Below are 25256 nucleotides of genomic sequence, written 5' to 3'. Positions count from 1 at the left end.
AAAGACGGTGGGTTGAGTGGTGTATACGAAGAGACAAAAGTAAGTGTGTGCGCTATACTGAGAGACGGGTAGGGGGTGAGTATGTACTCTGTACTAAGAGAATGGTTAGGTGGTGAGTGTGCTTTATACTGAGACAGAGGATGGGGTTTATGTATGCTCTCTTCTGAGGAACGAGAGGGAGAGTTAGTTCACTATACTGAGACCCCTGATGGGAGTGAGTGTGTGTTCTATACTGAGAGACATGAGAGGGAGTGAGTGTGTGTTCTCCACTGAGAGACATGAGAGGGAGGGAGTGTGTCCTGTACTGAGAGTTAGAAGGGGGTAAGTGAGTGTTTCGATGCAAAGAAGAGGTCACTGGGTTGTGTAATTGATGCCAGCTGCACATTTCTGTTAAAGTATGTATGATAGTGTGTCTGCCAATTATACCTCTGTTTACATTGGAGCCATGGGGTAAGCTTTCCTTGTTCTTATGCAGAGGGCACATGCTGTGGGTTCACCTTGGGGTATGGAATGTGTTGTGAGTCACTGCCTAACCTGGAGTGGTGGATGTTGTGATCAGGGATTGGCATGTAGCTGCCATCTCCTCCAGACCCTCTTGTGTCATTAATTCTGTCTCTCAAATAAAAAGAAACCACAGCAATAATAGAATATTTAAGATGATACAAGGAGAAAGCAACATGGTTGGTGGAGTGATATTTTTCGCTTTGTTTTCTTTATATTGAGCTGCAATTCCTCCATGGATTTGCCGATATGTAATCCTCTTGGCCCCAAGGTGCTGAGTGATAGCTTGTTATATTGCAGAGCCGTCAATACCCTGGGGTTGACAGTGATGAAGGTCAGGGAAGGTGGTGTGTCTTTTGAGTGCATCTCTACCAAGAACATCATCCTCTGACCCAGTGTTCTATTGCATCGCCTGGCTTTCCAAAGCTCAATATTGTTACTCTTCTGAACACTGATTGGGACCCTGGACCACCTAATAACAATTAATATGGATCATCTTGATAGATTTAATTTATTTTCTTTGCAAAATTAATGAATAGTGGGAGATGTTGCCGTTGGTTGTTGGTGGGACTGCAGCATCATTTGGTTTCCCATGCTGTGGATCAACTCATTATAAGCTTAAACTGAAAAGCTACAAGGTGCCAGGGCAGGAATGGCGAGATGGAAACTGGCTAATCAATTGCACAGTATGTGTTATTACTACCCAGTCTGTGTACTGAACTGCTGGTAGAAGCCAGCCCCTTAACCCCTTAAGGACACATGACATGTGTGACATTTCATGATTCCCTTTTATTCCAGAAGTTTGGTCCTTAAGGGGTTAAGGAAATGAAATGGACATTTGTAGAACAGCAGCCTGTAAGTGGTTTCCAGTATTTTAAAATTAATGATTTCATCCCTAGAATCCACCTGTTAAAAGGATTATTAGATGGTTTAATTGATACGTTGAAAGGGTATTATCTTAAAAAAAACTACGTTTTTTTGTTTTGTTTTTTAAGTTCTCTTGCAAAATTAATTAGTAATGAAATTGTTTGAGGTGTTAATCAAACTTCACAGTTATTCTAATGGTCCTGTAAATTGTATTTGAAAATCCCTGCATTGGAGTATTTGAGTAATCTTTACAGAAAGTAAAAAAAAAAAAAAAAAAATAAGCTTTAAGGATTAAGGAAGTGTTTGAACAATATTTGCATAGAAATTAACCATAACACATAGATAACAGTATTGACCCAGTTATATAATTGCTACATTTTCAAAAAGTAATGCTAATAGCAACACAAGTCTTCTTGGTGGCTGAATAGGATTATTAATTTGAGTAAAATAGAATGAATTCAATTAAAGGCCCACTTGGTGCCAAACTCATTTGATTTAACCCTTTAACCCCTTAAGGACCAAACTCCTGGAATAAAAGGGAATCATGACATGTCACACACATTAGAGATGTACAAGGCAATGCTTCCTGTATAAATCTTAAAATTAAAGGTTTAAATGCTACTTAATTACTTAATTTTTTTTATACACATACCAGTGTTGTTCAGTGATAATTTTGATGTGACCAAAATGGCATCCTGAGCTTAATATCTTTCATTGTATTCACTAGACAGTTAATTGTAAATTGAAAACTAAATTGCTAAGTTTAGGCCATTATCGCTCATGTGAGCACTTTGTATAGAGGCACAGTAAACCCACAATGGGGGAGAATTAATAATGCTAGGCAGGTGCCATTCTGGTGCAAAGTGCTACATACTGATATACACTGTATTGGTTTCCATGGTCACTGCTCCTTGTTTAGAAATTTGATACAAAATAGCACCTATGTTTGCCTTGATGTTGTCTAATCCAAAATTTTAAATATTGGAGAAATGGTTCAAGAAGATTAATTAATGGAGAAAATAATTAGACTGTAATGATTTTGACTATTTTTTAAAGTGACTTCATTAACCTTGCAACTGAAATTAAAGTAAATGAGAATGTAATAGCAGTACTTAGGCCAGTATGTCCTGTGTAAGCAAAGGGCAGGTCAGAAAAAGTTTTCATCTACCCATTGAAATAGACTAAAACAATTATGAAAAATAATAATTATGGATACTTTCATTAAAACCAAGATACACAACACAGAGGACAATGTTTACATTAATAACCCACCATTTTGCTGGATATTCATTCCAAAATGGTGGACCACAGACAAGCTTAATTAGGCTCTAAAATTGACTCTCTGTGTGTTGCAGATAATTGTGCATCTTATTCGTTTGGTTTGCTGACTCTCTTAGTAGTTATTCAATGTTACAATGCATCATTGAATTGGTGTTTATTTTCTTTATTGAAGTGATTGGTGACTTCAGCACTGAATAGATTGCAGGTTTTCACTGAAGACTAAAGAAAATTAGTTTTGTACTGTTAAATATTGTACAGCTATAGAGGCACTTTGAGGTAAATCCGATGTGAAAACTAAATTATGTTAAAGGGACACCACACTGATCTGGAGTTTAAAAATATATCTGCAAAATATCATCACGTTTTTGTTTGCTTTTTGTGTGGTGCTTTTGTTTTTAGTGTTTTCATTGTTTTCTTTTTGCAAAGCAAACAAAAAAAAAAACATCTAAGCACCATAGGTCTTCCAAAATGTTGTCTCTACCAGAGAGAGGTTAACTAGAGCACTTTCCCAGTATCCACTTCGCTGCATTTTCTACCGTAAATAGATTGCTAAACAGTTTATCCTGAGAGCAATGGAGGCCCTATTCTGCTTCCTGCATGGTCTCTGTTACATTTAAATGTGAATGTATGATGGAGCAGAAATGGAACAGAATTATTTAAATCCCATAAATTGTGGCACTAGGTCAGGAGAAAGAAAATATACACCCCCAATGAACACTAGAAAAGGGTAAAAAAAAAAAAAAAAAAGAGGGGGGTTTGATAATATACACTTGAAAGTACTGCAGATTCTGTGGCGGTGCCTGCCAAATAAGAAAGCAGTTCATCCATTCCTGAAGCTTCCATTATTTAGCAATTCCTTTAGACTCCGTGTAGTAGCAGTTTATTTATGGGACATGTAATTCAGTACTTGGCAGTAGTTCCATTCATTATATGAGATCAATGAAATTGATGCCTAAATTGGCAGAAGCTGCACCACAATTGCTACCAACTTGTAAACAGCTCCATTCACAGTTGAAAGTTGTTCTCAGAGACTATCTCATATGCTAGTAGCTCTATCTCTTTCACTGTAAGAAACTTTTCCAGTCTGTAAAGAATCCAGACTGGGACAATGCACATTTCATGTATAAAACATTCACTCTTTCTAGGGTAGAAGAGGAAGTATAGATTCCTCCTGTGGTATTTGCCGTCGAGGGGTGGACTTAGAGCATCAGGCTTTGTACATCACTGCAGTCATTAGCAGTTCTGTACAATGAGACATGTCACAATGGACCTATTTGTACTATATCCTAGACCAGGGGTTCCTAACCCAGTCCTCAAGTACCACCTACCAGTCCAGGATTTAGGGATTACCCTGTTGTGTCTAAAGTTAAAAATAAAAAAATTAAAAAAAATAAACACCTTAGACACAAATGGGTAATCCCCAGCTCCTGGACTGGTAGGGGGTACTTGAGGACTGGGTTGGGAACCACTGTCCTATACAAAGATGATAGGTTGGTATGGTACTTGGATTGTCCCTTTAAGAGAATTTCTGTTTTCTGCATATACACATGGCTCCAAAGGAAGTCACAAAGTCACAAATTTGACACACACACACACATCTTGATATTTCGGTTCCCAGAGGCATTTTTACTAAAGTGAGTTTATAGTGACTCACAAAAATGTAGCCTAAGATAAAGAATTAGCAAATTAAACATGGTTGGGGGCTTTTTTTCACCAATGCAATTTTGGCAGTACAAGTTGGTTCTCAGCTCACCATACATGGCTGTTTAGTAAATGAGCACCTCAGTGGTTAAATGGAAAACCATCTGAAAATATGTGTTTTATGGTTGCACTGGCAACAAAGAAAATGTGCAAATACTATTCTTAGAATTGTTTGTGTGTCTATTTTTTTTATCTTCAGTACCAGCTCACTTTAAATGGAAGGGCTGGCAATGTGATATGCAAAGTTGTGTAAGCTGTGCTTTAAAATGCATAGCAAACTGGCACCTAAACGGTTACAGTAGTCCTATTTCATCACTAGCTTTCATGTTTGTTAGTAGATGTTTTCCTATCATTCCTGTGTGAAGCATTACAATGAAATCCACGTGTGATGAGTATTTATAGGCTGGGGGGTCATTATGTTGCACAGAACATTCTTCTAAATCATGTTTGCAATGTTTTTGTTTGTGTTTCCTAAAGGACAGTGCAGTACCAAATTTAAACAGATTTATTCAACTGGTTACTGCATTGTCCCTTGGCCACAGTGCAACATTCCATGTTTGTGCGGTTTCAGTAGTATTATTTTTCTTCTTATAAGTTGATGCTGGACTTGAAATGTAAAATGGCAGTCACTCACATTGTCTCTGACCAAATGGCCACAACATGGCTTAAGGTGGTACTGGTGTCTCCTGCAGACTTTCTCATCATATGGGTGGATTTTTTGTAGTCCTTGTCACCACACAATACTCTAGAAAGATAGTGAAGATTGGTGCTGAAGGCACCCAGGGTTTTGAATGTGGTCTAGATACATAAGTATTTCAAATCAAAATAAATGATAAATCACAAAAGGGGCACCAGGATGGAGCATTTACAAATCATAACCATGTTATTCTACATACCGCTGAGAAATTAGAACAGTCTTAAAGGAACACTCCAAACACCATACCTGCCTCTGACTTGTCTAATTATATTCTCTGTAGCTGCTGTGACTAGCAAAATCACTCTTGCATCTGACCCCTTCTCCTTGTTGGTGGTGCCTTTTCTTGTAGTCTCCAGACTTATTCCATCCACGTTTTTCCATGAGTGAAGTTGAGTATCTATAAATTAGGTATGCACAGTGCTTCAATTGTGAACAATACACTTTTATCTGTTATGATTTCACTGAACCCTCTGTCAGTGGATTTACCCATACCGAGTCCCATAGTCTATTAAAAGCAATTTGCAGTCAGTCTGAGTTTTAAAGTGGGTTCACTTGTTTTATGTGTATATTTGTGTCTACATGTTCAGACCCTGCTATGTAGTAAAAGGCCGATGTCATTTCGAGTTCCCTTTACTCAGAACTAAAGTACGTTTGGCGGGATAATTCTAGCAGGCATGAGTTGATAACCTTTTTAACCAATTATGAAGGTAATGCAAAACAAATAATACATTTTTTTAACATTCTCTAGATTTCTGCAAATCTGCAGCTTTTGTTGATGATGTCATTTTGCTGGAATTTCTCAGCAAACCATGATTCTCCCATTTAAAGAAAAAGTGTCAAATATTCCTGGCTACATAAATCAAAGAGCACATATGTAGAAAGAAAGCAAACACATGGACTCTGTCTAACATAAATATCTCATATTAGTCAGTACGGAACAATATTAGTCAGTATTCTGATTGATGCACTTTAACAGTTTCAAAGTTATTTACATTTTGATTTATCTAAATATTTCTGAAGGTATATGAAAAGTTACCACTAGGTCACAAGGGAAGTGTTTGCATAGTGTGGTAAGGGTATGAGAAATAAGGGCTCAATAGATAGACTTTACCAGAGATAACCCACAATAGATTGTTACCAGTTTTTCCCCCCAATATATTAAAATAAGATTATAAAGCCCCCAATAATCCATAATGTCTCTGATCTGCTCTAACAATGATGTGACTGGAATGTTATAACCACACCTTTTCACCTCATACTTTTCTATAGGGGAATTACTTGGCATGTATACAAGTATGATGTCACATTCGCTCGTCAGGCAATTAAGGAGGCAAATAAGAGGTACTTGTACAGTGCAAAACAAGTGCAAATGGTTTACAATGCTGCTTGTAGCTATATTGCAATCTCCCTAGTGCTTTAATCAATTTGTATGTGGAAAATACCTGCAAGCTGTCTCATTACTCCCTAATGAGAGAAGGCAGATTGATTTGACAGTTTTTTTTAAAAAAAATCATGCACCTTCTATCATGCAAAACCACATTTTCAGATATTAGTGGGCCATGCCCTTAAAGTAACACTGTAGTGTTATTCCTAATGCTATAGTGTCCTAGTTACCGTTTAGGTGACCGGTACCCTCCACAAAAAGGTAGTTTACCTTTTTATCATGCAGCACTGCTCTCTCTGCAACTGGCCCCGCCTCCTTGACTGAGATTTTAATCTTCATTATTATTAGTATCAGGGCCGCCATCAGAAATTTTGTGGCCCCTAACACAGCTCAAGGTCTGGGCCTCCCTTCAAGCCCGCCCACAGGGCCCGCCTCCAAATCCCGCCCACAGGAATACACACACACTAACAGATACAAATACTGAAACAGACATACACACATGCATAGGGAGATACTGACACACACACACACACACACACATATAAATACAGACATACATACTAACAAACATACATATACATACACATACTGCATACTGATATATACATATATACATACATACTGACATACAGACACATACTGACATACATACATACATACATACAGGCATTCATACATACACATACTGGCACACATACATTCATACATACACACACATACTGGCATACATACATACATACATACACACTGGCATACAGGCACACACTAGGATACATACATATACTGGCATACATACATACATACATACATGCACACTGGCATACATACATACATACATGCACACTGGCATACATGCATACATACATACATACATACACACTGGCATACATACATACAGACACACAGTGGCATACATACATACTGGCAAACGTGCATACATACATACATACATACACACTGGCATACATACGTACATACTGGCATACATACATACAGACACACGCTGATCCACGTGCGGCCCGGACGGCCGGGCCCCCCAGGGCCGCTGGGCCCGTGACAACCGTCATAGTTGTCACCCCCTGATGGCGGCCCTGATTAGTATTATTATTTATAAAGCGCCAACAAATTCCGCAGCGTTGTACATTATCTCAGCCAATCCAATTGTTTTCCCGTAGAAAAGCATTCTGAGGCTAGTGCACATGCACAGCAAAATGTGCATTGTGCCAATCAGATGGTCTCTGCAGAAGAGCAATCTTTACTTTTATTTTAGGGTTAAAATGAGAGGGACATGGCACCAAGACCACATTGAAGAAAAGGACTCCATTTTAAGATACAGATGGATTCTTTTACATTGTTTTCCAAAAAGTATGTTGAGTAGGGTGTACATAAATTGTATACAATTATAATGTCGTTAACATGTTGGAGTTGTAGTAGAGACAGAGGGTTTATTTAGGGTTAAAGTGGCACTGTCACACGGAACTTACTTTTCTCCTATTGTTTTCTCTTCTCTTCCTTTCTCAAAATCTGTTCTTCTTTTCTTTATTTCTGATTTAGTTTTCTTTAAAACATAAGATAAAGTAAGAACTTAAACTTCTCCTTTGGTCATAGAAAGTCAAGCGTAAAAAAAATACATAAGACAAAGTAGTCCCTACTTATCTTATGTTTTAAAGAAAACTAGATCAGAAATAAAGAAAAGAACAGATTCTTATGTAGTTACATAGCTAAAAAGAGACTTGCGTCCATCAAGTTCAGCCTTCTTCAGATATGTTTTTGCTATTGATCCAAAAGAAGGCAAAAAACCCAGGCTGAAACGCTTCCGATTTTGCAACAAACTAGGAAAAAAATCCCTTCTTGACCCCAAAATGGCAGTCAGATATCTCCTTGGATCAAGCAGCTATTACCCCACTAATTAGAAATGATATCCCTGTATGTAATGTTTTTGGAAGTATTTATCCAATTGCTGTTTAAACATCTGTATGGACTCTGATAAAACCACCTCTTCAGGCAGAGAATTCCACATCCTTATAGTTCTTACTGTAAAAAAAACTTTTCTTTTCCTTAGATTAAATCTCCTTTCTTCCAGCCTAAATGTGTGACCTTGTTTGTACTGGCCCCAAATATATTTGTATAATGTTATCATATCCCCTCTGAGAGGCCGTTTTTCCAAACTAAAGAGATTCAAATTTTTTAACCTTTCTTCGCAACTAAAATTCCTTTTATCAATTTTGTAGCTCGTCTATGCACTTTTTCTAAAGCCATGATATCCTTCTTTAGAACAAGTGCCCAAAATTGCACAGCATATTCAAGGTGTGATCTTACCAGCGATTTATAAAGAGGCAAAATTATATTCTCATCCTGAGAATTTATGCCCCTTTTTATACAATACAAAACCTTATTGACCTTAGCAAATGCAGATTAAATTGCATATTGCTGCCAAATATGTTGTCTATAACAATTACCAAATCCTCCTTGTGTGAGGTTATCCCTAATTCACTACAATTTAGGGTGTAAGTTGCTTGAGCATTCTTGACCCAGAAGTGCATAACTTTACATTTCTTTGCATTAAATGTAATCTGCCATTTTAATGCCCAGTTCCCCAATCTATCTAAATCCCTCTGCAGCAAAGCAATATTCTGCTCAGATTGTATTACTTTACAAAGTTTTGTGTCATATGCAAACACTAAAATGTGACTTTCAATTCCTATTGCAGGATCATTTATAAATATGTTAAATAGAAGCGGTCCCAAAACAGAACCCTGAGTGACACCATTTACTACTTTTGTCCATCTTGAAAATTTACCATTAATGACAACTCGTTGTACTCTATCCTTAAGCCAATGTTCTACCCAAGAACAGGAATATTAATCTAGAACAATTTCTTTTAGTTTGAAGACTCACCTATCGGGAGGAACCGTATCAAATGCCTTGGCAAAATCCAAGTAGATCACATCCACTGCAACACCATGATCTATACTTTTACATACTTCTTTGTAGAATGCAATTAGGTTAGTTTGACGTGACCTATGTTTCATAAAACCATGCTGATTATTGCTAATAACAAAGTTCTTCCCAATGAATTCCTGAATATTATCCCTTATAGCCCTTCAAATATTTTTATAATTTCTATATAAATTCTATATAAATTCTATTATTATTATTATTATTATTGCCATTTATATAGCGCCAACAGATTCCGTAGCAAATTCTATATAAATTCTATAATTCTATATAAATTCTATAATTTCCAGGCAAGGGTTTTGAACCCTTTTTTTAAATATAGGACCAATATCTGCCTTCCTCCAATCTTCCGTTACAATACCTGAAACAAAAGACTCTTGAAAGATTAAAAACAGAGGTTCACTTATTTCCCCATTTAGCTCCTTAAGTACTCATGGGTGAATACCGTCAGGCCCCAGAGCTTTATTTACATACATTTTCTTTAACTGCTGAGAGAGGAAGAACAGAGGAAACAATAGTAGAGTGGTATGTTTGGGGTGACAGTGCCGCTTTAAGGGGACTTAAGGCTAGGGGGATATGATATTATAGAATATACTTCCAATGATTTTAAGGCAGGTATCCCTTAAAACTGAGCATCCAATAACCCAAAGTTTCACTAAACCTACAGTTTTATACATTTCACTCGTACTTCACTCATTATTTTAAATGCTTCATCGTTTTTGCAGCATCATTATAGCATTGCCCTTTTTATCGGTAGACTGCATTTTTGATTACACCCTGAAGGGCCCTTATGAACTCACTAATTGCAGAATCAAGAGTAGAAAATATAATCAGAATACCAGTGTTAGAACATGAAAATGCTATGGCAAGCAAATAATCAGTTTCTGTAAATAAACCGTATTTCAAGTGTTTCTGATATAATAGGGTGAATTATAAACCTTAACAATAGGATTATTCAGTTTAATAGATTCACTCTTTTTTAATAGTGTTTAATGTTTTTTTTCACCTATTACACTAATGTGTGTTGCTACCACATTGTTCTATCTCCTATTTCTATATTTTAGTGTGTCCTTGATGGTGCAGATAAAGATAAGTTCACTTTTGAGTAAATCACTGATTTAATTTGTGCTCTGTGCTACTTCTAGTTACTTGTACAAATGTCTCAATTAATGGCAATGCAAAGTGCTGGTACACTACCTGTATGTTAATATATACCTGCAGATCGTGCAGGAACCAAACAACAGACCTTTTATTTTCATTACAAGGTATTATGTAGTCATTGACATAATAGCTGTGCCTTTTCACTCAAGTACTGTAAAGCTTTCGGTTTTTAGCATTACGATTACAGGCTCTGGTTCTCCCAGCGGTAACGTGCATTTATATGCACAGCTACTAGGTTAACCATGGCTAGAAATTGCTGTATTGCAGGTTTTAATTTGCCAAACTGCAGTCTTGTGTTAACTACCTTTTGCCTATAATTATCTCATTCCTAAAATAGATTTTAAACAGTAAAGAAGTAAGAGCACATAGTATTTACATATCTGCTTTGCTTGTTCCTTTTTTTCTTCTTTGCATGATTCTGCTGATTATTGTTGGGGAAAGTAAAATTATTAGCTGTGTGTGACGACATAGAAATATTCTTGTCCATTCCCCTGCTGTGTTTTACTAATGGCCATGGCAAAGAGAAAGTGTTACCTTTAGTGTAGGGCAGTGATTGTTGTGTAACGATCCAGCATGTTGTCTAAAGTATTCCTATTCATTCAATGATGGGGCAAGTGTTTTGCCAGGGGTTAGGAATGTGCTACATGTACTGGAGTTAGGAGATTTAGGGGTATAGTTAGGTTATAATTATAGTGCGGGCACATCCTCATAAGATCAGATAACACATGAGTGCTTGATTCTGGCACTCTTTGTGCTTCAAGTTGGTGGCTTGATAGTTGCCATTGTCCCTTTGATGGAGAGTCACTGTTGTGGTTGTGACTTAAATATGAATATTAATCTCTTAATACATAATAATTAAGCAATACGGAACAACATTAATATTTTTATAGTTCATGGTATTATGGTTGAATATGTGGATAGAAAATACACAAAACGTAATATTAAATGTATATTTAATATAACTATAATAAATAAACAGATGCTAGCAGAATGTCAATTTACCACAATAATTATACAATACAAAACTACAACATATTACTTACAAAAGGTTGCTAAATGTTATACAAAAGGCTATTACAATTGCTAAATGTTACAATGAATTCATATTACTTACAAGGCCCCAGACCTTTGGCTGGGGTTAAGTCAGAGCTGGTACTACATCTTAGGTTCAGTCAGGTACAGGCAAAGAGAGCGAGTTTCTCCTACATCTGGTTTTTATTCAGTGTATTCCTAAATAGGCTGGCCTGTGATGTCACTGCCAGAAGCACATGTCTTCCTACACACTGCCCTTAGTGGTGCCTCTAAAGCATTACACTAAATATGCTTTCTTTATGATGTAAAGTCATTGATTAATAAATACCATTACAGTCACTAACATAAATAATGTATTTAATCAAAAACATCCAATAGAGTGTGTGTTTTTGTGTACTGTACCAGCATTTTTGAAACCATTTTCCCCATACACAATCATGTTTTCTATTGATCAAAAGACGTGCCACGAGCCAAATGAAGACAGATTCCTTAAAGGGCTATTCCAACCCACATGACAACAAAAAAGACAACAATATTATAAATGCCCTATGGGGCATAACTATTAGGTCCCTCCCCCTTGTAAGAACCTGCAAAAAAAAGTTTTAAACTTGCCTTAAGCCAGCATTGAGCGCAGCCGGCACTCATAGAGATGCCTGCGATTGGACTGATTTGCTGGGTTATAGCACATGCACACGGTCTGGGCCGGCAAGTGTAGTGAGGGAAGAGAGGAAAGGTGGGGTGATTTCTCCCAATTCTTGAATGAAGCAAGCTAGGAGGTAGGGAGCGGAAGGGTATCTCTAAATGCTAGGGGAAGATTTTTTATGTACATTGGCAGCTTGCTTTGTTCGCTTAAGACAGGCACAAATTATGCACAGAATTGACATTAGGCAGCTCAGAACAGAATTCTGGGCTGCCTAAGTCACGTGTGTTTGGGGTGCAACTATATCAAAATTAACAATAACTTTAAATGTATTACCTTTCTGTTAATTTCAGTACAGTAAAGTGTTTTTACATTGGACCCAGCAATCTTTTTGGCAGATCTTTTTGGCAGACAACCAATATTGGATTTCAGTGCAATACTAAAACCCCTACCATTATCATTACTAATGTATGATGAAAATGATGACTTTTCTCTACCGAAAATGTATTTATGTTTGCTATGACACAAATTTAAAATCAGGAAATTACATAGTTACACAGTAATAGTAACATAGCTTTTTACATATCTCTGTTTCTACAGTTCATTCAAAGGGGAAAAAAAACAATTTGAGACAATTTCTCTTTGTGTCACAAAGTAAGTAAATTCCTTCTTGCCTCCAAAATAGCAGTCAGATTTTACCTTGGATAATTGTTGACAAATGCACAAAAAAATCCTAGTCTTTTTGATAGCAGATAAATAATTTTATTGTTTGAAAAAAATAAATAAATAGAATAAGGTGGTACGACGTGGGTATGTTCACACCTGTATTTAGCCAATAGAAATGTACAATATGAAAGGGACCACTGCATGATACAACAGAATTAGAATGATGCATAAAACATGTAATAAATATTCACTCCATATTTACCACGTTTAAACAAAATAAATACAGTGATAAAATATATTGTCAATGCAATAAAAGTTATTAGACCAACAATTCTGCATAGTGAATTTCTCACCAATAATCTCTCAAACTCTAGAGCTGGAAACATTTTGCCAGGGGGATTATTTGAAGAAGAAAAGGCGCCCAATGTCTCAGAAATATCTAATATAAAAAATGATGAAAGTATAGAGTTTGGAAAGTTAAAGGCATCTCTCAGACTGTGGTATTGAAATAAGAACATGCCATATAACTGGTGTTATAACATCAATCTTAATTGTGGATAAAACATACAAATACTGAGAGGAGAAAAACAGGAATTGGGTGGCACACCCACAACATGTATCTCTCAGCTGTGGTGCAATTGTAGAGGCCAAATATATAGAAAATACTGATTAAGAAACAAAAAATACATTTAAAAAATACAGTTTAGATTTTACAAGGCTGTTTAAAAACACCTATCTGTCAAACAAATATGGGAATCAGTTACCCCATATGAATTTAATTATACTGAGAAAAGAGAAGCATCATCTAACGATAGTAAAGTTGGAGCATACTGCTAGTAACATACCCAGGGGCTATATATAAATATTGTATAATTGTGTCCTACCCTGCCTTACCTACTCAATTCCATAGGAAATTAAAATAATGCAGGCCTCAGCAGCATTAAGTAAATGCCCAAGAACAGATATTTGTGTACAAGTGAGATGTAGTGTGTTAGTGCAAAAGTGATGCTGCAAATAGTGTGGCAAATGTGCTAACACTGACCTGTGTGATAGAGACTTTGTCCCACACATTTGCTACTGTGTGGTATGATTTTGGGTGAAAAGTGACAGAGCACTCTTTGGAGCTCAAAGGGTTTAGTTTATGATCTCTAAATTCAGAAAGTTTTAGATAATATGATGTGTTTCTTACAAATGTAGGCCCTCTGCAAGTACCAGGGGCTACCTAGATTAAGCAGGATGACTTAAGATTTTCAACCAAAAGGAAAACAATTAGATTTTTTTTCTATTTTATCAGAATTTGTTATTTGGAAATTTTCTGCATCTTGATTATGAGAAAACTGCATTTTTGTTTCCATCAAGGAAATTCATGTAATCCAAGCAGACGCCCAGTTTCTCTAACAGAAATATTTGTGGCATGTTTGATAAAATGATTCCAACTCACTTTTATAGTTGTGGCATCTTGTTACTGATAACATGGATTTTTCTAACATATCAAATGTTTTTGTTAATGTTAATGTTTTTTGAAGGATTACTGTGAACACCATTGCCACGTCAGTGATTTGGAGTGGTCATGGTTCTTGGAGTCTGTGCATCATATTAGTTTGAAATTCTGTACATAATCCACCTACAGCAGTGTCATTAGCCAGTCTGGTACAAGACGTCTGGGCTGACTTATTTTCATTCTGTGCACATTGGGGAATCGCTTGCTGGTGACAGACTACCAATGGTGGCACGGGCTTCTCTTCTTTGCCACCCAAGTTCTTCCTTTAGAATATTTTGCAGGGAGGTAAAGTGATTTTAATAATGGGCTGCAGGGAAAACTTAAAGTCGGCTTGGTTTCTCTTTTTTTCCAGCAAGGGACTTACTATGTCATTTCGGTTTATTACAACCATATGGATTGCTATAATCCTTTAGATTATCTGCTAATTTGCGAGTACAAAATGATTGTATGTGCATACCTTAAATTCATCTGCCTTGGAACAAAACAGGCATATTATTTCAAAGGGGCTGGTAACATGGCTTGGATGTTGTGGAATGTCACCTTCATCATTGCTGATCACAATTCCCTATTAGGCCAGGAGGGAGTACCAATAGCTACCATATTTCTGTTTACTGTATGTTGATTATGCCACATGAACCATGAAAATTAAATTGTAGTTTATAACTTTACATATATAAAGAGAAATATACACATTTCTCTTCAATCATTTTTAACATTATAAATATTTCACTGGACTATTTTTCTAAATGTTTACGTTTTGTTTCAAAGTTAAATAGTGTACCTTGCTCCTATGAGACCTGGAGAATGCTACAATCTTTGCTTATGTGTCTGCTATTAAAGTAGTTTAAATACATTTCTATCATTCTGACTCATTCTGTTTGCTTTCCTCCCTTATCTGTCAGCACTTCTCTACTCCCTGTTGTACAATGAATGATGACATACCAAATTAAATTAAAACCAAGGGGCGAAATTCTGAAGACAAAATTAATTTTTGGTCTCCCAATCTTGACATTGACTGATCGGCACAGTCTTTAATTCATTGTGATGTTCAGTGTTCCATTTAAAGACTCCAGTATTCTAACAGTTTTTTAATTTTGTTCCCACTGTCAAACAACAATATATTGCATACTAGACACTTTATTACAGTACTGTTGTTTCTTCTTCTTCAGCTGAGGAAGTTGAAAGGCTGGCTGCAATGCGCTCTGAGTCTTTAGTGCCTGGTACACACACTCCACCAATCAGAAGAAGAAGTAAATTTGCAACATTAGGGAAACTTTTCAAGCCATGGAAATGGAGAAAGAAAAAAAGTGAAAAATTCAAGCAAACCTCTGCAGGTAAGAGTTCATCTTCTGCAATGTCATTGATGTAATTTTGTCTCTAAAGCTAACAGTAAATGCAGGGCTCATTTAATTAAAGTCACATGCTTCTTTTTCAAAATGTTTTAACTTTTTTTTTCCATGTTGAAAAAAAAAAGGTTATAATAACAACAGTAAAGAGCAGTAAAGTTGTGATAAAGAGAGGGATCAATATTAGGGTCATATAACATAAGCCTTAAAGAGAGGTAACGTGAAGGGAAAAATTAGATGGGATAAGACAGTGAAAAAAATATATATTTTCAATAAGGTATATTGTAGATCAGTTTAGAAGGTTACTGTAAGTAAAATACATTCCCCGTTAGGTCCCCAAATGTGATTTTTCCTCGAGCCAATGGGCTCATAACAAAAGATAAATCCCATGATTTTTTGCCATAATTTTAATTAAGCCATATTATGCACCATGTATACACTAATGTGATATTATACATTTTGGAGAGATGAATTGGATTTAAAAAACACTGGTTGGCAAATGCTTCATTTTCACAAACAATGTGAGGTAGAAAGTAAAGTAAAGAAAACACTGACCGTTAAACACAAGTATGCTTTGAGACATAATATATTCTCTCTATTTACTATTGGACAGATATCGTATTATGCATATAATGCATGCCCGAATATGACTCCACATAGACTGCATGTGCAAGCATTCAGCTTTTAATGTTTGACAGTCATTTAATGTAGCATATAACCAGGCCTCACAAGGCAACGTTTTGGTCACAAACTGTGACCTTTGTCAAAACACAACATATACAGCAACACACAATGTTTAAATACAAGTATTAATAATTGGTGAGATACATAATTGTAAAAAAGCAGGTGCTTAGAATCAAACGATAAATATTAAACATACCCTATTCCATGCTATTGTGGGAAGCCCAAAAGAGTGTGGCGTGGACTCTTACACTATGTTTGACATCATCACGTTTTGTTACCCGGTGACTTGATTTTTTTATTGAGTGGTTGTAGACATGATTCAAGGAGATAGATGCCCTGGGTATGTTTAATATTTATTGTTTGATTTTAGGCATTTGTTTGCAATTATGTATCTCACTTATGATAGATTTAAACATTGTGTTTTGCTGTGTATGTTATGGCTTGATAAAGGTCACGAATTGTGACCAAAACATTGCCTTGGGAAACCTGGTGGACTGCTATATTAAATGTCTGACAGGTGAGTGATTAGATCCCTTTCTTTTGTTTGGATACTGTGATTATGGTGTAGACCCCTTCCCCAGTGCCTGGAGCACCACATCTACCTTTGTATTACTCTGATTCAAAGAAATGTCCTATTAAAAGGAGTGTTGTCCCCTCAGTTAGAATATTGGTTGTCCACACAGACTGCAGACATGAATTCAGCATGGTTGAACTCCTGCAGTGCCAGTGGGAATTGTCAGAGAGCTCTCTCCTTTTATTGGGATAGGAAGGATGTGGTCTCAAACAGAAGAAGGTGGTCCCAATCACAATTGAGGGAGGAATTGAACGTAACAAATCCCACATATAAAGTGAGAGAGGGATTTACAGTTCAGGGTTTATAACCACCTTCAGGGTTTAGGGCCAAAAAATGAGTAGAAACTACTTTCTGCAATCGGAGGAAGCAACATATGATGCACAGTCCTGTAAATCACATCCCAAATGTGGAGATTACCACTCATGATTAGTGGGAGAGTAGAATACCTGATGCAGAAGAATTGGGTGAAGAAAAGGGTATCTTTTGGGGAACTTACAATGAAAGAGTACATGCAGCAGAATGCCCCCTCCCCCAGCCCCTACTACGACCTCCTTCCACATCCTGTCCTGACTTTATCTACGTTTGTAGACTTTGATTAATACGCAAGCGTGTAGTTATACATTTTACTGTTAAATGCATTCATATTATTTAAGGAAGGAAACGATATAAAAATGAAAACTGAGCTTTTTTCTATTTCAACTGAATGATGTAATGATCAGAACTAAAGTGTTTCCAAGTTTAAAAAATTGCACCAATTGTTTGCCTGAAATCTGATTTAGGCGTCCTTATGTCATACTGGATCGCTTATGGCATTCTGAGTAATATGCTCAAATTGCACAGTGACAGAATTTATTTCACTGAGCGGCTGAGAACAATTTATGAATAACTTACATTTAGTGATTTTGGCGAGGGCAGATTACTTTTCTACGTATCACACAGGACTGCCGTTCCAACATTAAGCATTTTAATACAAGGTCGTTTTTGCTTTTTTGGGCATGTATTCACAGTTTCCTGAAGAATACAGACTGTGCCTTTGTGGCATTGTTTATTATTACTTCTTAAAGTGGCACTGTTACCCCACCCCCCACGCCCTGAAAATTTAGTATTTCATAAAGATAGAATCTTTATGAAGTATACATACTGACTGTGAAATTCCAATCAGCCAAGAGATATACTAAGACAAAGTAGGGATTAATTATGAATTACCTTACATCCAGTACCAAGCAAAGCTGAACTCCTTCCTCCATGTGACATAACAGGGGGATTCACAATGTCCAAACACAGGCTTCTCATAGACATCATAAATAAAACTGGCAAAAGGAAGCACACAGTAGGAGGGAGGACGAGAGGGAGGGAAGGAAGAAGAAAGGGAGTGTAGGGAAAGCACATTTACCTTTGTAGACACAGTACACTTATGACTGATATAAAATATGAACAATATTGACATTAGACAGCCAGGAACAGAGTTTTAGACTGCCTAACTCACTTGTGTTGGGGGGTGTAACTAGCCCATGTCACACAATTAATAATAACTCTGAATGTGCATTGTTTCAAGCTGCAACCCTGTACACCATAACCACATCAAATCACTGAAGTGGCCATGGTGGTTGGAGTAGCCCTTTAAAAATCAACCATATCACAATCCACTTGCTAAAAGCTGAGGGACCACACTTGGCCCTAAGTGATGTGACAAAAATATAGGGGACTGTACCCAGAGACTATTAGCAACATTACCCTTTATGCTGAGCTATGTTGCTTAGAGTGTCCTTTTAATCTCTAAGTGATCTTGCTGTAAATTGGATAATGTAAACAAATACTAAATGTTTCTCACCCTGCTCCTATGTGTCTCTGTAACTGTTACCATCACATCCTTAATTTGAATAGATCTTGTGGAAAATTCCTATTCCAAAACATGCCTGCATAGTTCATCTGCGTGTTGTAGTCTTACCTCTTTAAAAGCAAGGCTTGTTACTATGCTAAAGCATAGTTTGCTTTTTATATTCCTATTTTTGGTAATCAGCATTTGGTCTTAGTCCATCCGAGAATAGGAAAAAACCTCTATAAAACTGGTGCAAAAGTCTGTGGTTTTCAACTGAAGCCCTTCTGGGTTTTTAATTTCTAAATAATAGGTCTCTGGTGTTTTTTTATTATGTTCTAATTTTTATTGAAAATTTACATGTACAATACACAAAAGGATTGGTTTGTATCATCATGTAAAAAAAGCAGGACAGTAAATGAGCATAGGCACATATTGAACAATAACACCATGGCTAATACATTACAAATAAAATTAACAATAAAATAGGGTCTCTTGTTGAACCAGTAAAGATGAGTTTTTCTCTTTAACCCCTTAAGGACACATGACATGTCTGACACGTCATGATTCCATTTTATTCCAGAAGTTTGGTCCTTAAGGGGTTAATGATTCTATATTAGAGTAACCAGAATGAATATGCATATAGCTTGATATTTCTCGTTTTGAAACATTTGGCTGTTACATTACATTGCAGTACAGCACATTGCAGGTTGTGGAAATTCTTACATGGGTAACCTCTTAGAATTATTACATGATGTTCCACTTACATTTCTTTTCTCTCAAAGAGTTTAAACAATATCTTATTGTGTACATGTGCAAAACATATTTAAAAAATAAATAAATCTAAATTGTCAAGAGGAACAGCCTCAGATAATATGCCACATGGGGGAAACTGCCTCAATACACGCTCTCCAAAAGGCATAGCACCCTAGCACAGTATTACAAAAACCAGCCTCAAATAGTAACACAGAATTGAATCAGATCCAAAAACAGTACATTGTGAGCTTCACAGTTGTAGAATTTATTGCAGAGCTGCCATTCAGAGACTGCTTGTATCCAAAGCAAACACACACACAAAGAACAACCTACTACAAGGAGCACAAAACATATTACCCGGGCTATGAAAAAGTGAAATGGACTGAGTCATCATAAATACTATGTTCTCTGTCTAGAATGTAGATGGTTTTTGTTCAATGCCCAAGGATGGAAAAATCCATTGCCAATTGAGAGATCCTCAATGGTATGAGCAGGCTTCTTCTAGTCATCATTAAAGAGTTATAATTATGGTGCACAATACAACATATTGTGTAATGTGTATCTATGTACTTGCTTATAAAGAGGTAGCATAAGTGATATAACTACTCCAGCCCAGCATACATCAGGGCTCTTCCAGCAATCATGGGTCACCCCACTTGATCACGTGGAATCCACACTTTCACATAGCAATGTTGTCCAATCTACATGGCAGTAAAAGTCTAAGAGAAATGTGAGTAGCCATGCACTCTCAGTCAGTCATTGATATTGATTATGTGATTATTAGGTCAGAGAAGATGTGGTCTCTGGGTGCTGGGTATAGCCTATATTTATGTCAAAAAGCACTCAAATGGTTTAACATGAAAAAGAAAGGACAGTTGACTATTGAAAGCATAACCTTTACACTTGGATACACAGCCCTCTATCTCAATTAGATGCACGTGGCTACTATACCTTTATTCTACTGTTCTCACCGCCTCTATGTCTTTTCCTTATGAGAGGCTTATAGACTATGGAACATGTGGCAGAGATGAAAGGGTTAGAAACCAAATTTGTGGAATTTGCTTAAAAATATTTTTTTCTCTTTTAACTATGTCCTCGATTTATTTCTATTGGATAAGCTTTTTAAATTATTGCAGTCTTTTAGAAACACTTTTAACTGGAATTTTTTGCAGGTAAATAATTTTTAAAACATTTTCTAACATATTGTGATTATTTGAAAATCTTAACCACAACAATTACATTTAGGCTTTAGTTTGTGAGTTCTAATATCTGTGTGAATAGATATAGAAATAGATATAGAAATAGAATAGAAATGTAGACAGGATTTTTCAGACCTACATGGAAAAACTCCCCTCATATTTAGGTGACACCAAAGACACCTTAAAGTATTTGGCCTCCCTGAGGGTTCCTCAAGGCTCTTTTCACTGCAGTCTGGATGTTGATGCCTTATATTCATCTATACTCCAAGATTTGGTTTGAAGAATGACAGATCCTTCTTGGACATGAGAGGGCCTGTCCACCACCTGCACACTGCCTTTTGGATGTCACTGCTTCACACATGATTTTTTTCTTTTCCAGAACAAATTGTACCACTAGGTGTTGGGCACGGCGATGGGGACATCTTGTGCACCGTCCTACGCTAACCTGCACCTGGGGTGGTGGAAAAATATGTAATTTTCTCTGATGCTCCAATACACTATAATATTTCTTGATTCAATATTTATGTGGAAATGCTGCATTGATGACGTCCTCATTATCTGGACAGGCACAAGGGAGTTATACTCTCAGTTTTTGGAACATCTTAACCAAGATGATTTCAAGTTCATCAGTGAGGTGGGGACCCCCTCTTTAAACTTCATAAATTGTACATTAACCATTACTGACTCAAACCCTCTACTGTAAACCTATATCAACTAACGCTATGTTATGGTGGGAAAGCTATCATCTTCTTTCCCTAAAGAGAGGTGGGTTAGTACTTAAGGTTGAGACGCAACTGCACTTCTATTGATGATTTCAAACTGAAGGCAACAGAGCTAAGAGCAAGATTCACAAGAGGGGCTACCCTATCAGATGCCTTAAGAAGGGCCTTGGAGAGTGACAGGGGTCTCCTTCTGGGGGACTATTACCGTGTTTACCCAAAAAACATAAAATTTGCGGGAATTGAAAGAGTGACACTGAGCCAAAGGGGTGGAGACTTGGATCTCCTATTATGAAGGCGCAAGTGCTACAGGATACATTGTCTGAATACTCTGTCCCCCTATGGTCTAAATGAGGGTTTTACATTTACTCGCTTTATTGGCAAGTAGTTATACTACTCGTAAGCTTTAGGGTTTCTATGTAAAATAATATTTATCTTTCTGCTATACTCTGTATTCATTTGAGACTTTTCGACCATTCTGCTGTCTATAGTTTTGGGCTTTTTGGTGTAGTACCTATATAACTGTTGCAACCTATATTTATTCATATACAGTGAGGGAAAACAGTATTTGATCCCCTGCTGATTTTGAACGTTTGCTCACTGACAAAGAAATGATCAGTCTATAATTGTAATGGTAAGTGTATTGTAACAGTGAGAGACAGAATAACAAAAAAAAAAAATCCAGAAAAACGCATGTCAAAAAAGTTATACGTTGATTTGCATGTCAATGAGTGAAATAAGTATTTCATCCCCTATCAATCAGCAAGATTTCTGGCTCCCAGGTGTCTTTTATACAGGTAACGAGCTGAGATTAGGAGCACTCTCTTAAAGGGAGTGCTCCTAATCTCAGCTTGTTATCTGCATAAAAGGCACCTGTCCACAGAAGCAATCAATCAATAATATTCCAAACTCTCCACCATGGCCGAGACCAAAGAACTGTCCAAGGATGTCAGGGACAAGATTGTAGACCTACACAACGCTAGAATGGGCTACAAGATCATTGCCAAGCAGCTTGGTGAGAAGGTGACAACAGTTGGTGAGATTATTCGCAAATGGAAGAAACACAAAATAACTGTTAGTCTCCCTCAGTCTGGTGCTCCATGCAAGATCTCATGTCGTGGAGTTTCAATGATCATGAGAACGGTGAGGAATCAGCCCAGAACTTCACAGGAGGATCTTGTTAATGATCTCAAGGCAGCTGGGACTATAGTCACCAAGAGAAAAATTGGTAACACACTACGTCGTGAAGGACTGAAATCCTGCAGCACCCGCAAGGTCCCCCTGCTCAATAAAGCACATGCACAGGCCCGTCTAAAGTTTGCCAATAAACATCTGAATGATTCAGAGGAGAACTGGGTGAAAGTGTTGTGGTGAGATGAGACAAAATCAAGCTCTTTTTCATCAACTTAACTCACCATGTTTGGAGGAGGAGGAATGCTGCCTATGACCCCAAGAATACCATCCCCACTGTCAGACATCGAGGTGGAAACATTATGCTTTGGGGGTGTTTTTCTGCTAAGGGGACAGGCCAACTGCACCGCATCAAAGGGACGATGGATGGGGCCATGTACCATCAAATCTTGGGTCAAAACCTCCTTCCCTTAGCCAGGGCATTGAAAATGGGTCGTGGATGGGTATTCCAGCATGAAAATGACCCAAAACACACAGCCAAGGCAACAAAGGAGTGACTCAAGAAGAAGCACATTAAGGTCCTGGAGTGGCCTAGCCACCCTCCAGACCTTAATTCCATAGAAAATCTGTGGAGCTAAAGGTTCGAGTTGCCAAATGTGAGCCTCAAAACCTTAATGAGTTGGAGAGGATCTGCAAAGAGGAGTGGGACAAAATCCCTCCTGAGATGTGTGCAAACCTGGTGGGCAACTACAAGAAACAGCTAAACTCTGTGATTGCCAACAAGTCGAAGGGGTCAAATACTTATTTCACTCATTGACTTGCAAATAAATGTATAACTTTTTTTTTTTTATAAATTCTTTATTTTTGTTGTGCATGAGGGAACATAACATCCTGCATCGTCACAATAACGAGTGCAGGAACATGCAAAATTCACAACGAAACAGCTTACATCAGAAATTACATCCGAAAAGTGCATACTTTGCTTCATTTGGCTGTGTCTGCACAATTTTTAAATATTAGAGTACATAAGGTAACTGCACACATTCGTGAAATAGCCAGGGCACAGGTGATATATGCAAGATCTATGAGTATAGGCGTATGTTTGAAGCGGTACGTGTGGAGCGCTCAGATGTGTGCTGTTATGGTATAATGAACTTAAACGTCTGACATGTCTATAAAACATCTCTCGTGTTAGAAAGCTGGTTCACTTTTACTACTGTAGTTGAGGTGTATGCTTTCTGAGACCCCTCTAAGTTTAAGATTGTTTCTTCGCCGTGAGTCCTCTAGGGCCGCATAACGGCGTTCATGCAGCAGATTCTGTTGCTGCAGAGTTTGTACGGCTTGTTGAAGCTGGGTGATGTGTTGGGTATTCGTTTGTGCTGCTCCCTCTAGGGCCCCAATGCGGCCTGTCAGTCCCTGCAGATCACTGCGTACTGCTGTGATGTCTGCCGAGAGATTCCTTTGCAGGTCTGCCAGTAGATCTTTTAGGACTGATATGGTCACCGGGGATGTATCCGACCCCGATTTGGTGCACCTCGGCTTTTGTGAGGGAGCCGGTGCTGGGATGAGTGGGTAGTCCTCTTCAGCGTCGCCGGACAACTCGTCCGAGAAGCCCGAGCAACCGCCGGACAGCGCGGCCATTTTGGGTCTGTTGGCGCCATGCGCCCTTCTCCACATGTCCCCAATGGTAAGTCCCGGTGCGGGTTTGTCCGCTGGAAGTCTTTTAATCTTTCGCCCCATGGTGTTCAGGCTGACCTGGTGGGTATTTGTGGGCGATTTTCTGTCAGATTCGCGTCGGGTTTCAGTCATTTTTCCTATTGTGAGCACGGAGCTCCAGGCATGTGCGTCCGTTCACCTTCGTGGTCAGGCTCCGCCCCCAAATGTATAACTTTTTTGACATGCGTTTTTCTGGATTTTTTCTTGTTATCCTGTCTCTCACTGTTAAAATACACCTACCATGGAGGCGTGGCTTGGAAGACGAAGAAGATGGCGGCATAAATCTTGTGCTCCCTAAAGGCTCTACACTTATCCTTGCCAAAAACACCTTTTCGGTACAAAAATGGGCAAAACAAACCAAGCATTGCATGCCCCCAAACCTGCAGACTAGTAATGTCGCGAAATAAAATTTTCCGTTCGCGAATGGCGAACGCAAACTTCCGCAAATGTTCGCGAACCGGCCGAACCGCCATAGAATTCAATAGGCAGGCGAATTTTAAAACCCACAGGGACTCTTTCTGGCCACAATAGTGATGGAAAAGTTGTTTCAAGGGGACTAACACCTGGACTGTGGCATGCCGGAGGGGGATCCATGGCAAAACTCCTATGGAAAATTATATATTTGGAAGCAGAGTCTGGTTTTAATCCATAAAGGGCATAAATCACCTAACATTCCTAAATTGTTTGGAATAACGTGCTTTAAAACATCAGGTATGATGTTGTATCGATCAGGTAGTGTAAGGGCTACGCCCGCTTCACAGTGACAGACCAAACTCCCGTTTAACGCACCGCAAACAACCGCAAACAGTCCATTTGCACAACTGCAAACTCCCCATTTTTTTAATGTATAAATACAGCCACAACCACTTATCCCAACAACACACGTTTCCTAACGTCCTATCCCATTAAAAGCATATTACCGCGTA

The 25256-nt window shown here is 37.8% G+C and overlaps 1 protein-coding gene across 3 annotated transcripts in view; it reads left to right on the top strand.

The window, feature by feature from the left end:
- PHACTR1 (phosphatase and actin regulator 1) overlaps nucleotides 1–25256 on the top strand; it is a 382609-nt gene that overhangs the window by 208523 nt on the left and 148830 nt on the right. For all 3 annotated transcript variants that reach the window (XM_063451716.1, XM_063451714.1, XM_063451717.1), the window contains one exon: nucleotides 15559–15723. In XM_063451716.1, coding sequence (XP_063307786.1) covers nucleotides 15559–15723 — 165 coding nt within the window. The remainder of the gene's footprint in view (nucleotides 1–15558; nucleotides 15724–25256) is intronic.

The sequence above is a fragment of the Pelobates fuscus genome, chromosome 4, assembly GCF_036172605.1.
Source record: "Pelobates fuscus isolate aPelFus1 chromosome 4, aPelFus1.pri, whole genome shotgun sequence".
NCBI lineage: Eukaryota > Metazoa > Chordata > Amphibia > Anura > Pelobatidae > Pelobates > Pelobates fuscus.
Note: the sequence above shows the minus strand (reverse complement) of the source record. Positions and strands in the feature narration are given on the sequence as shown.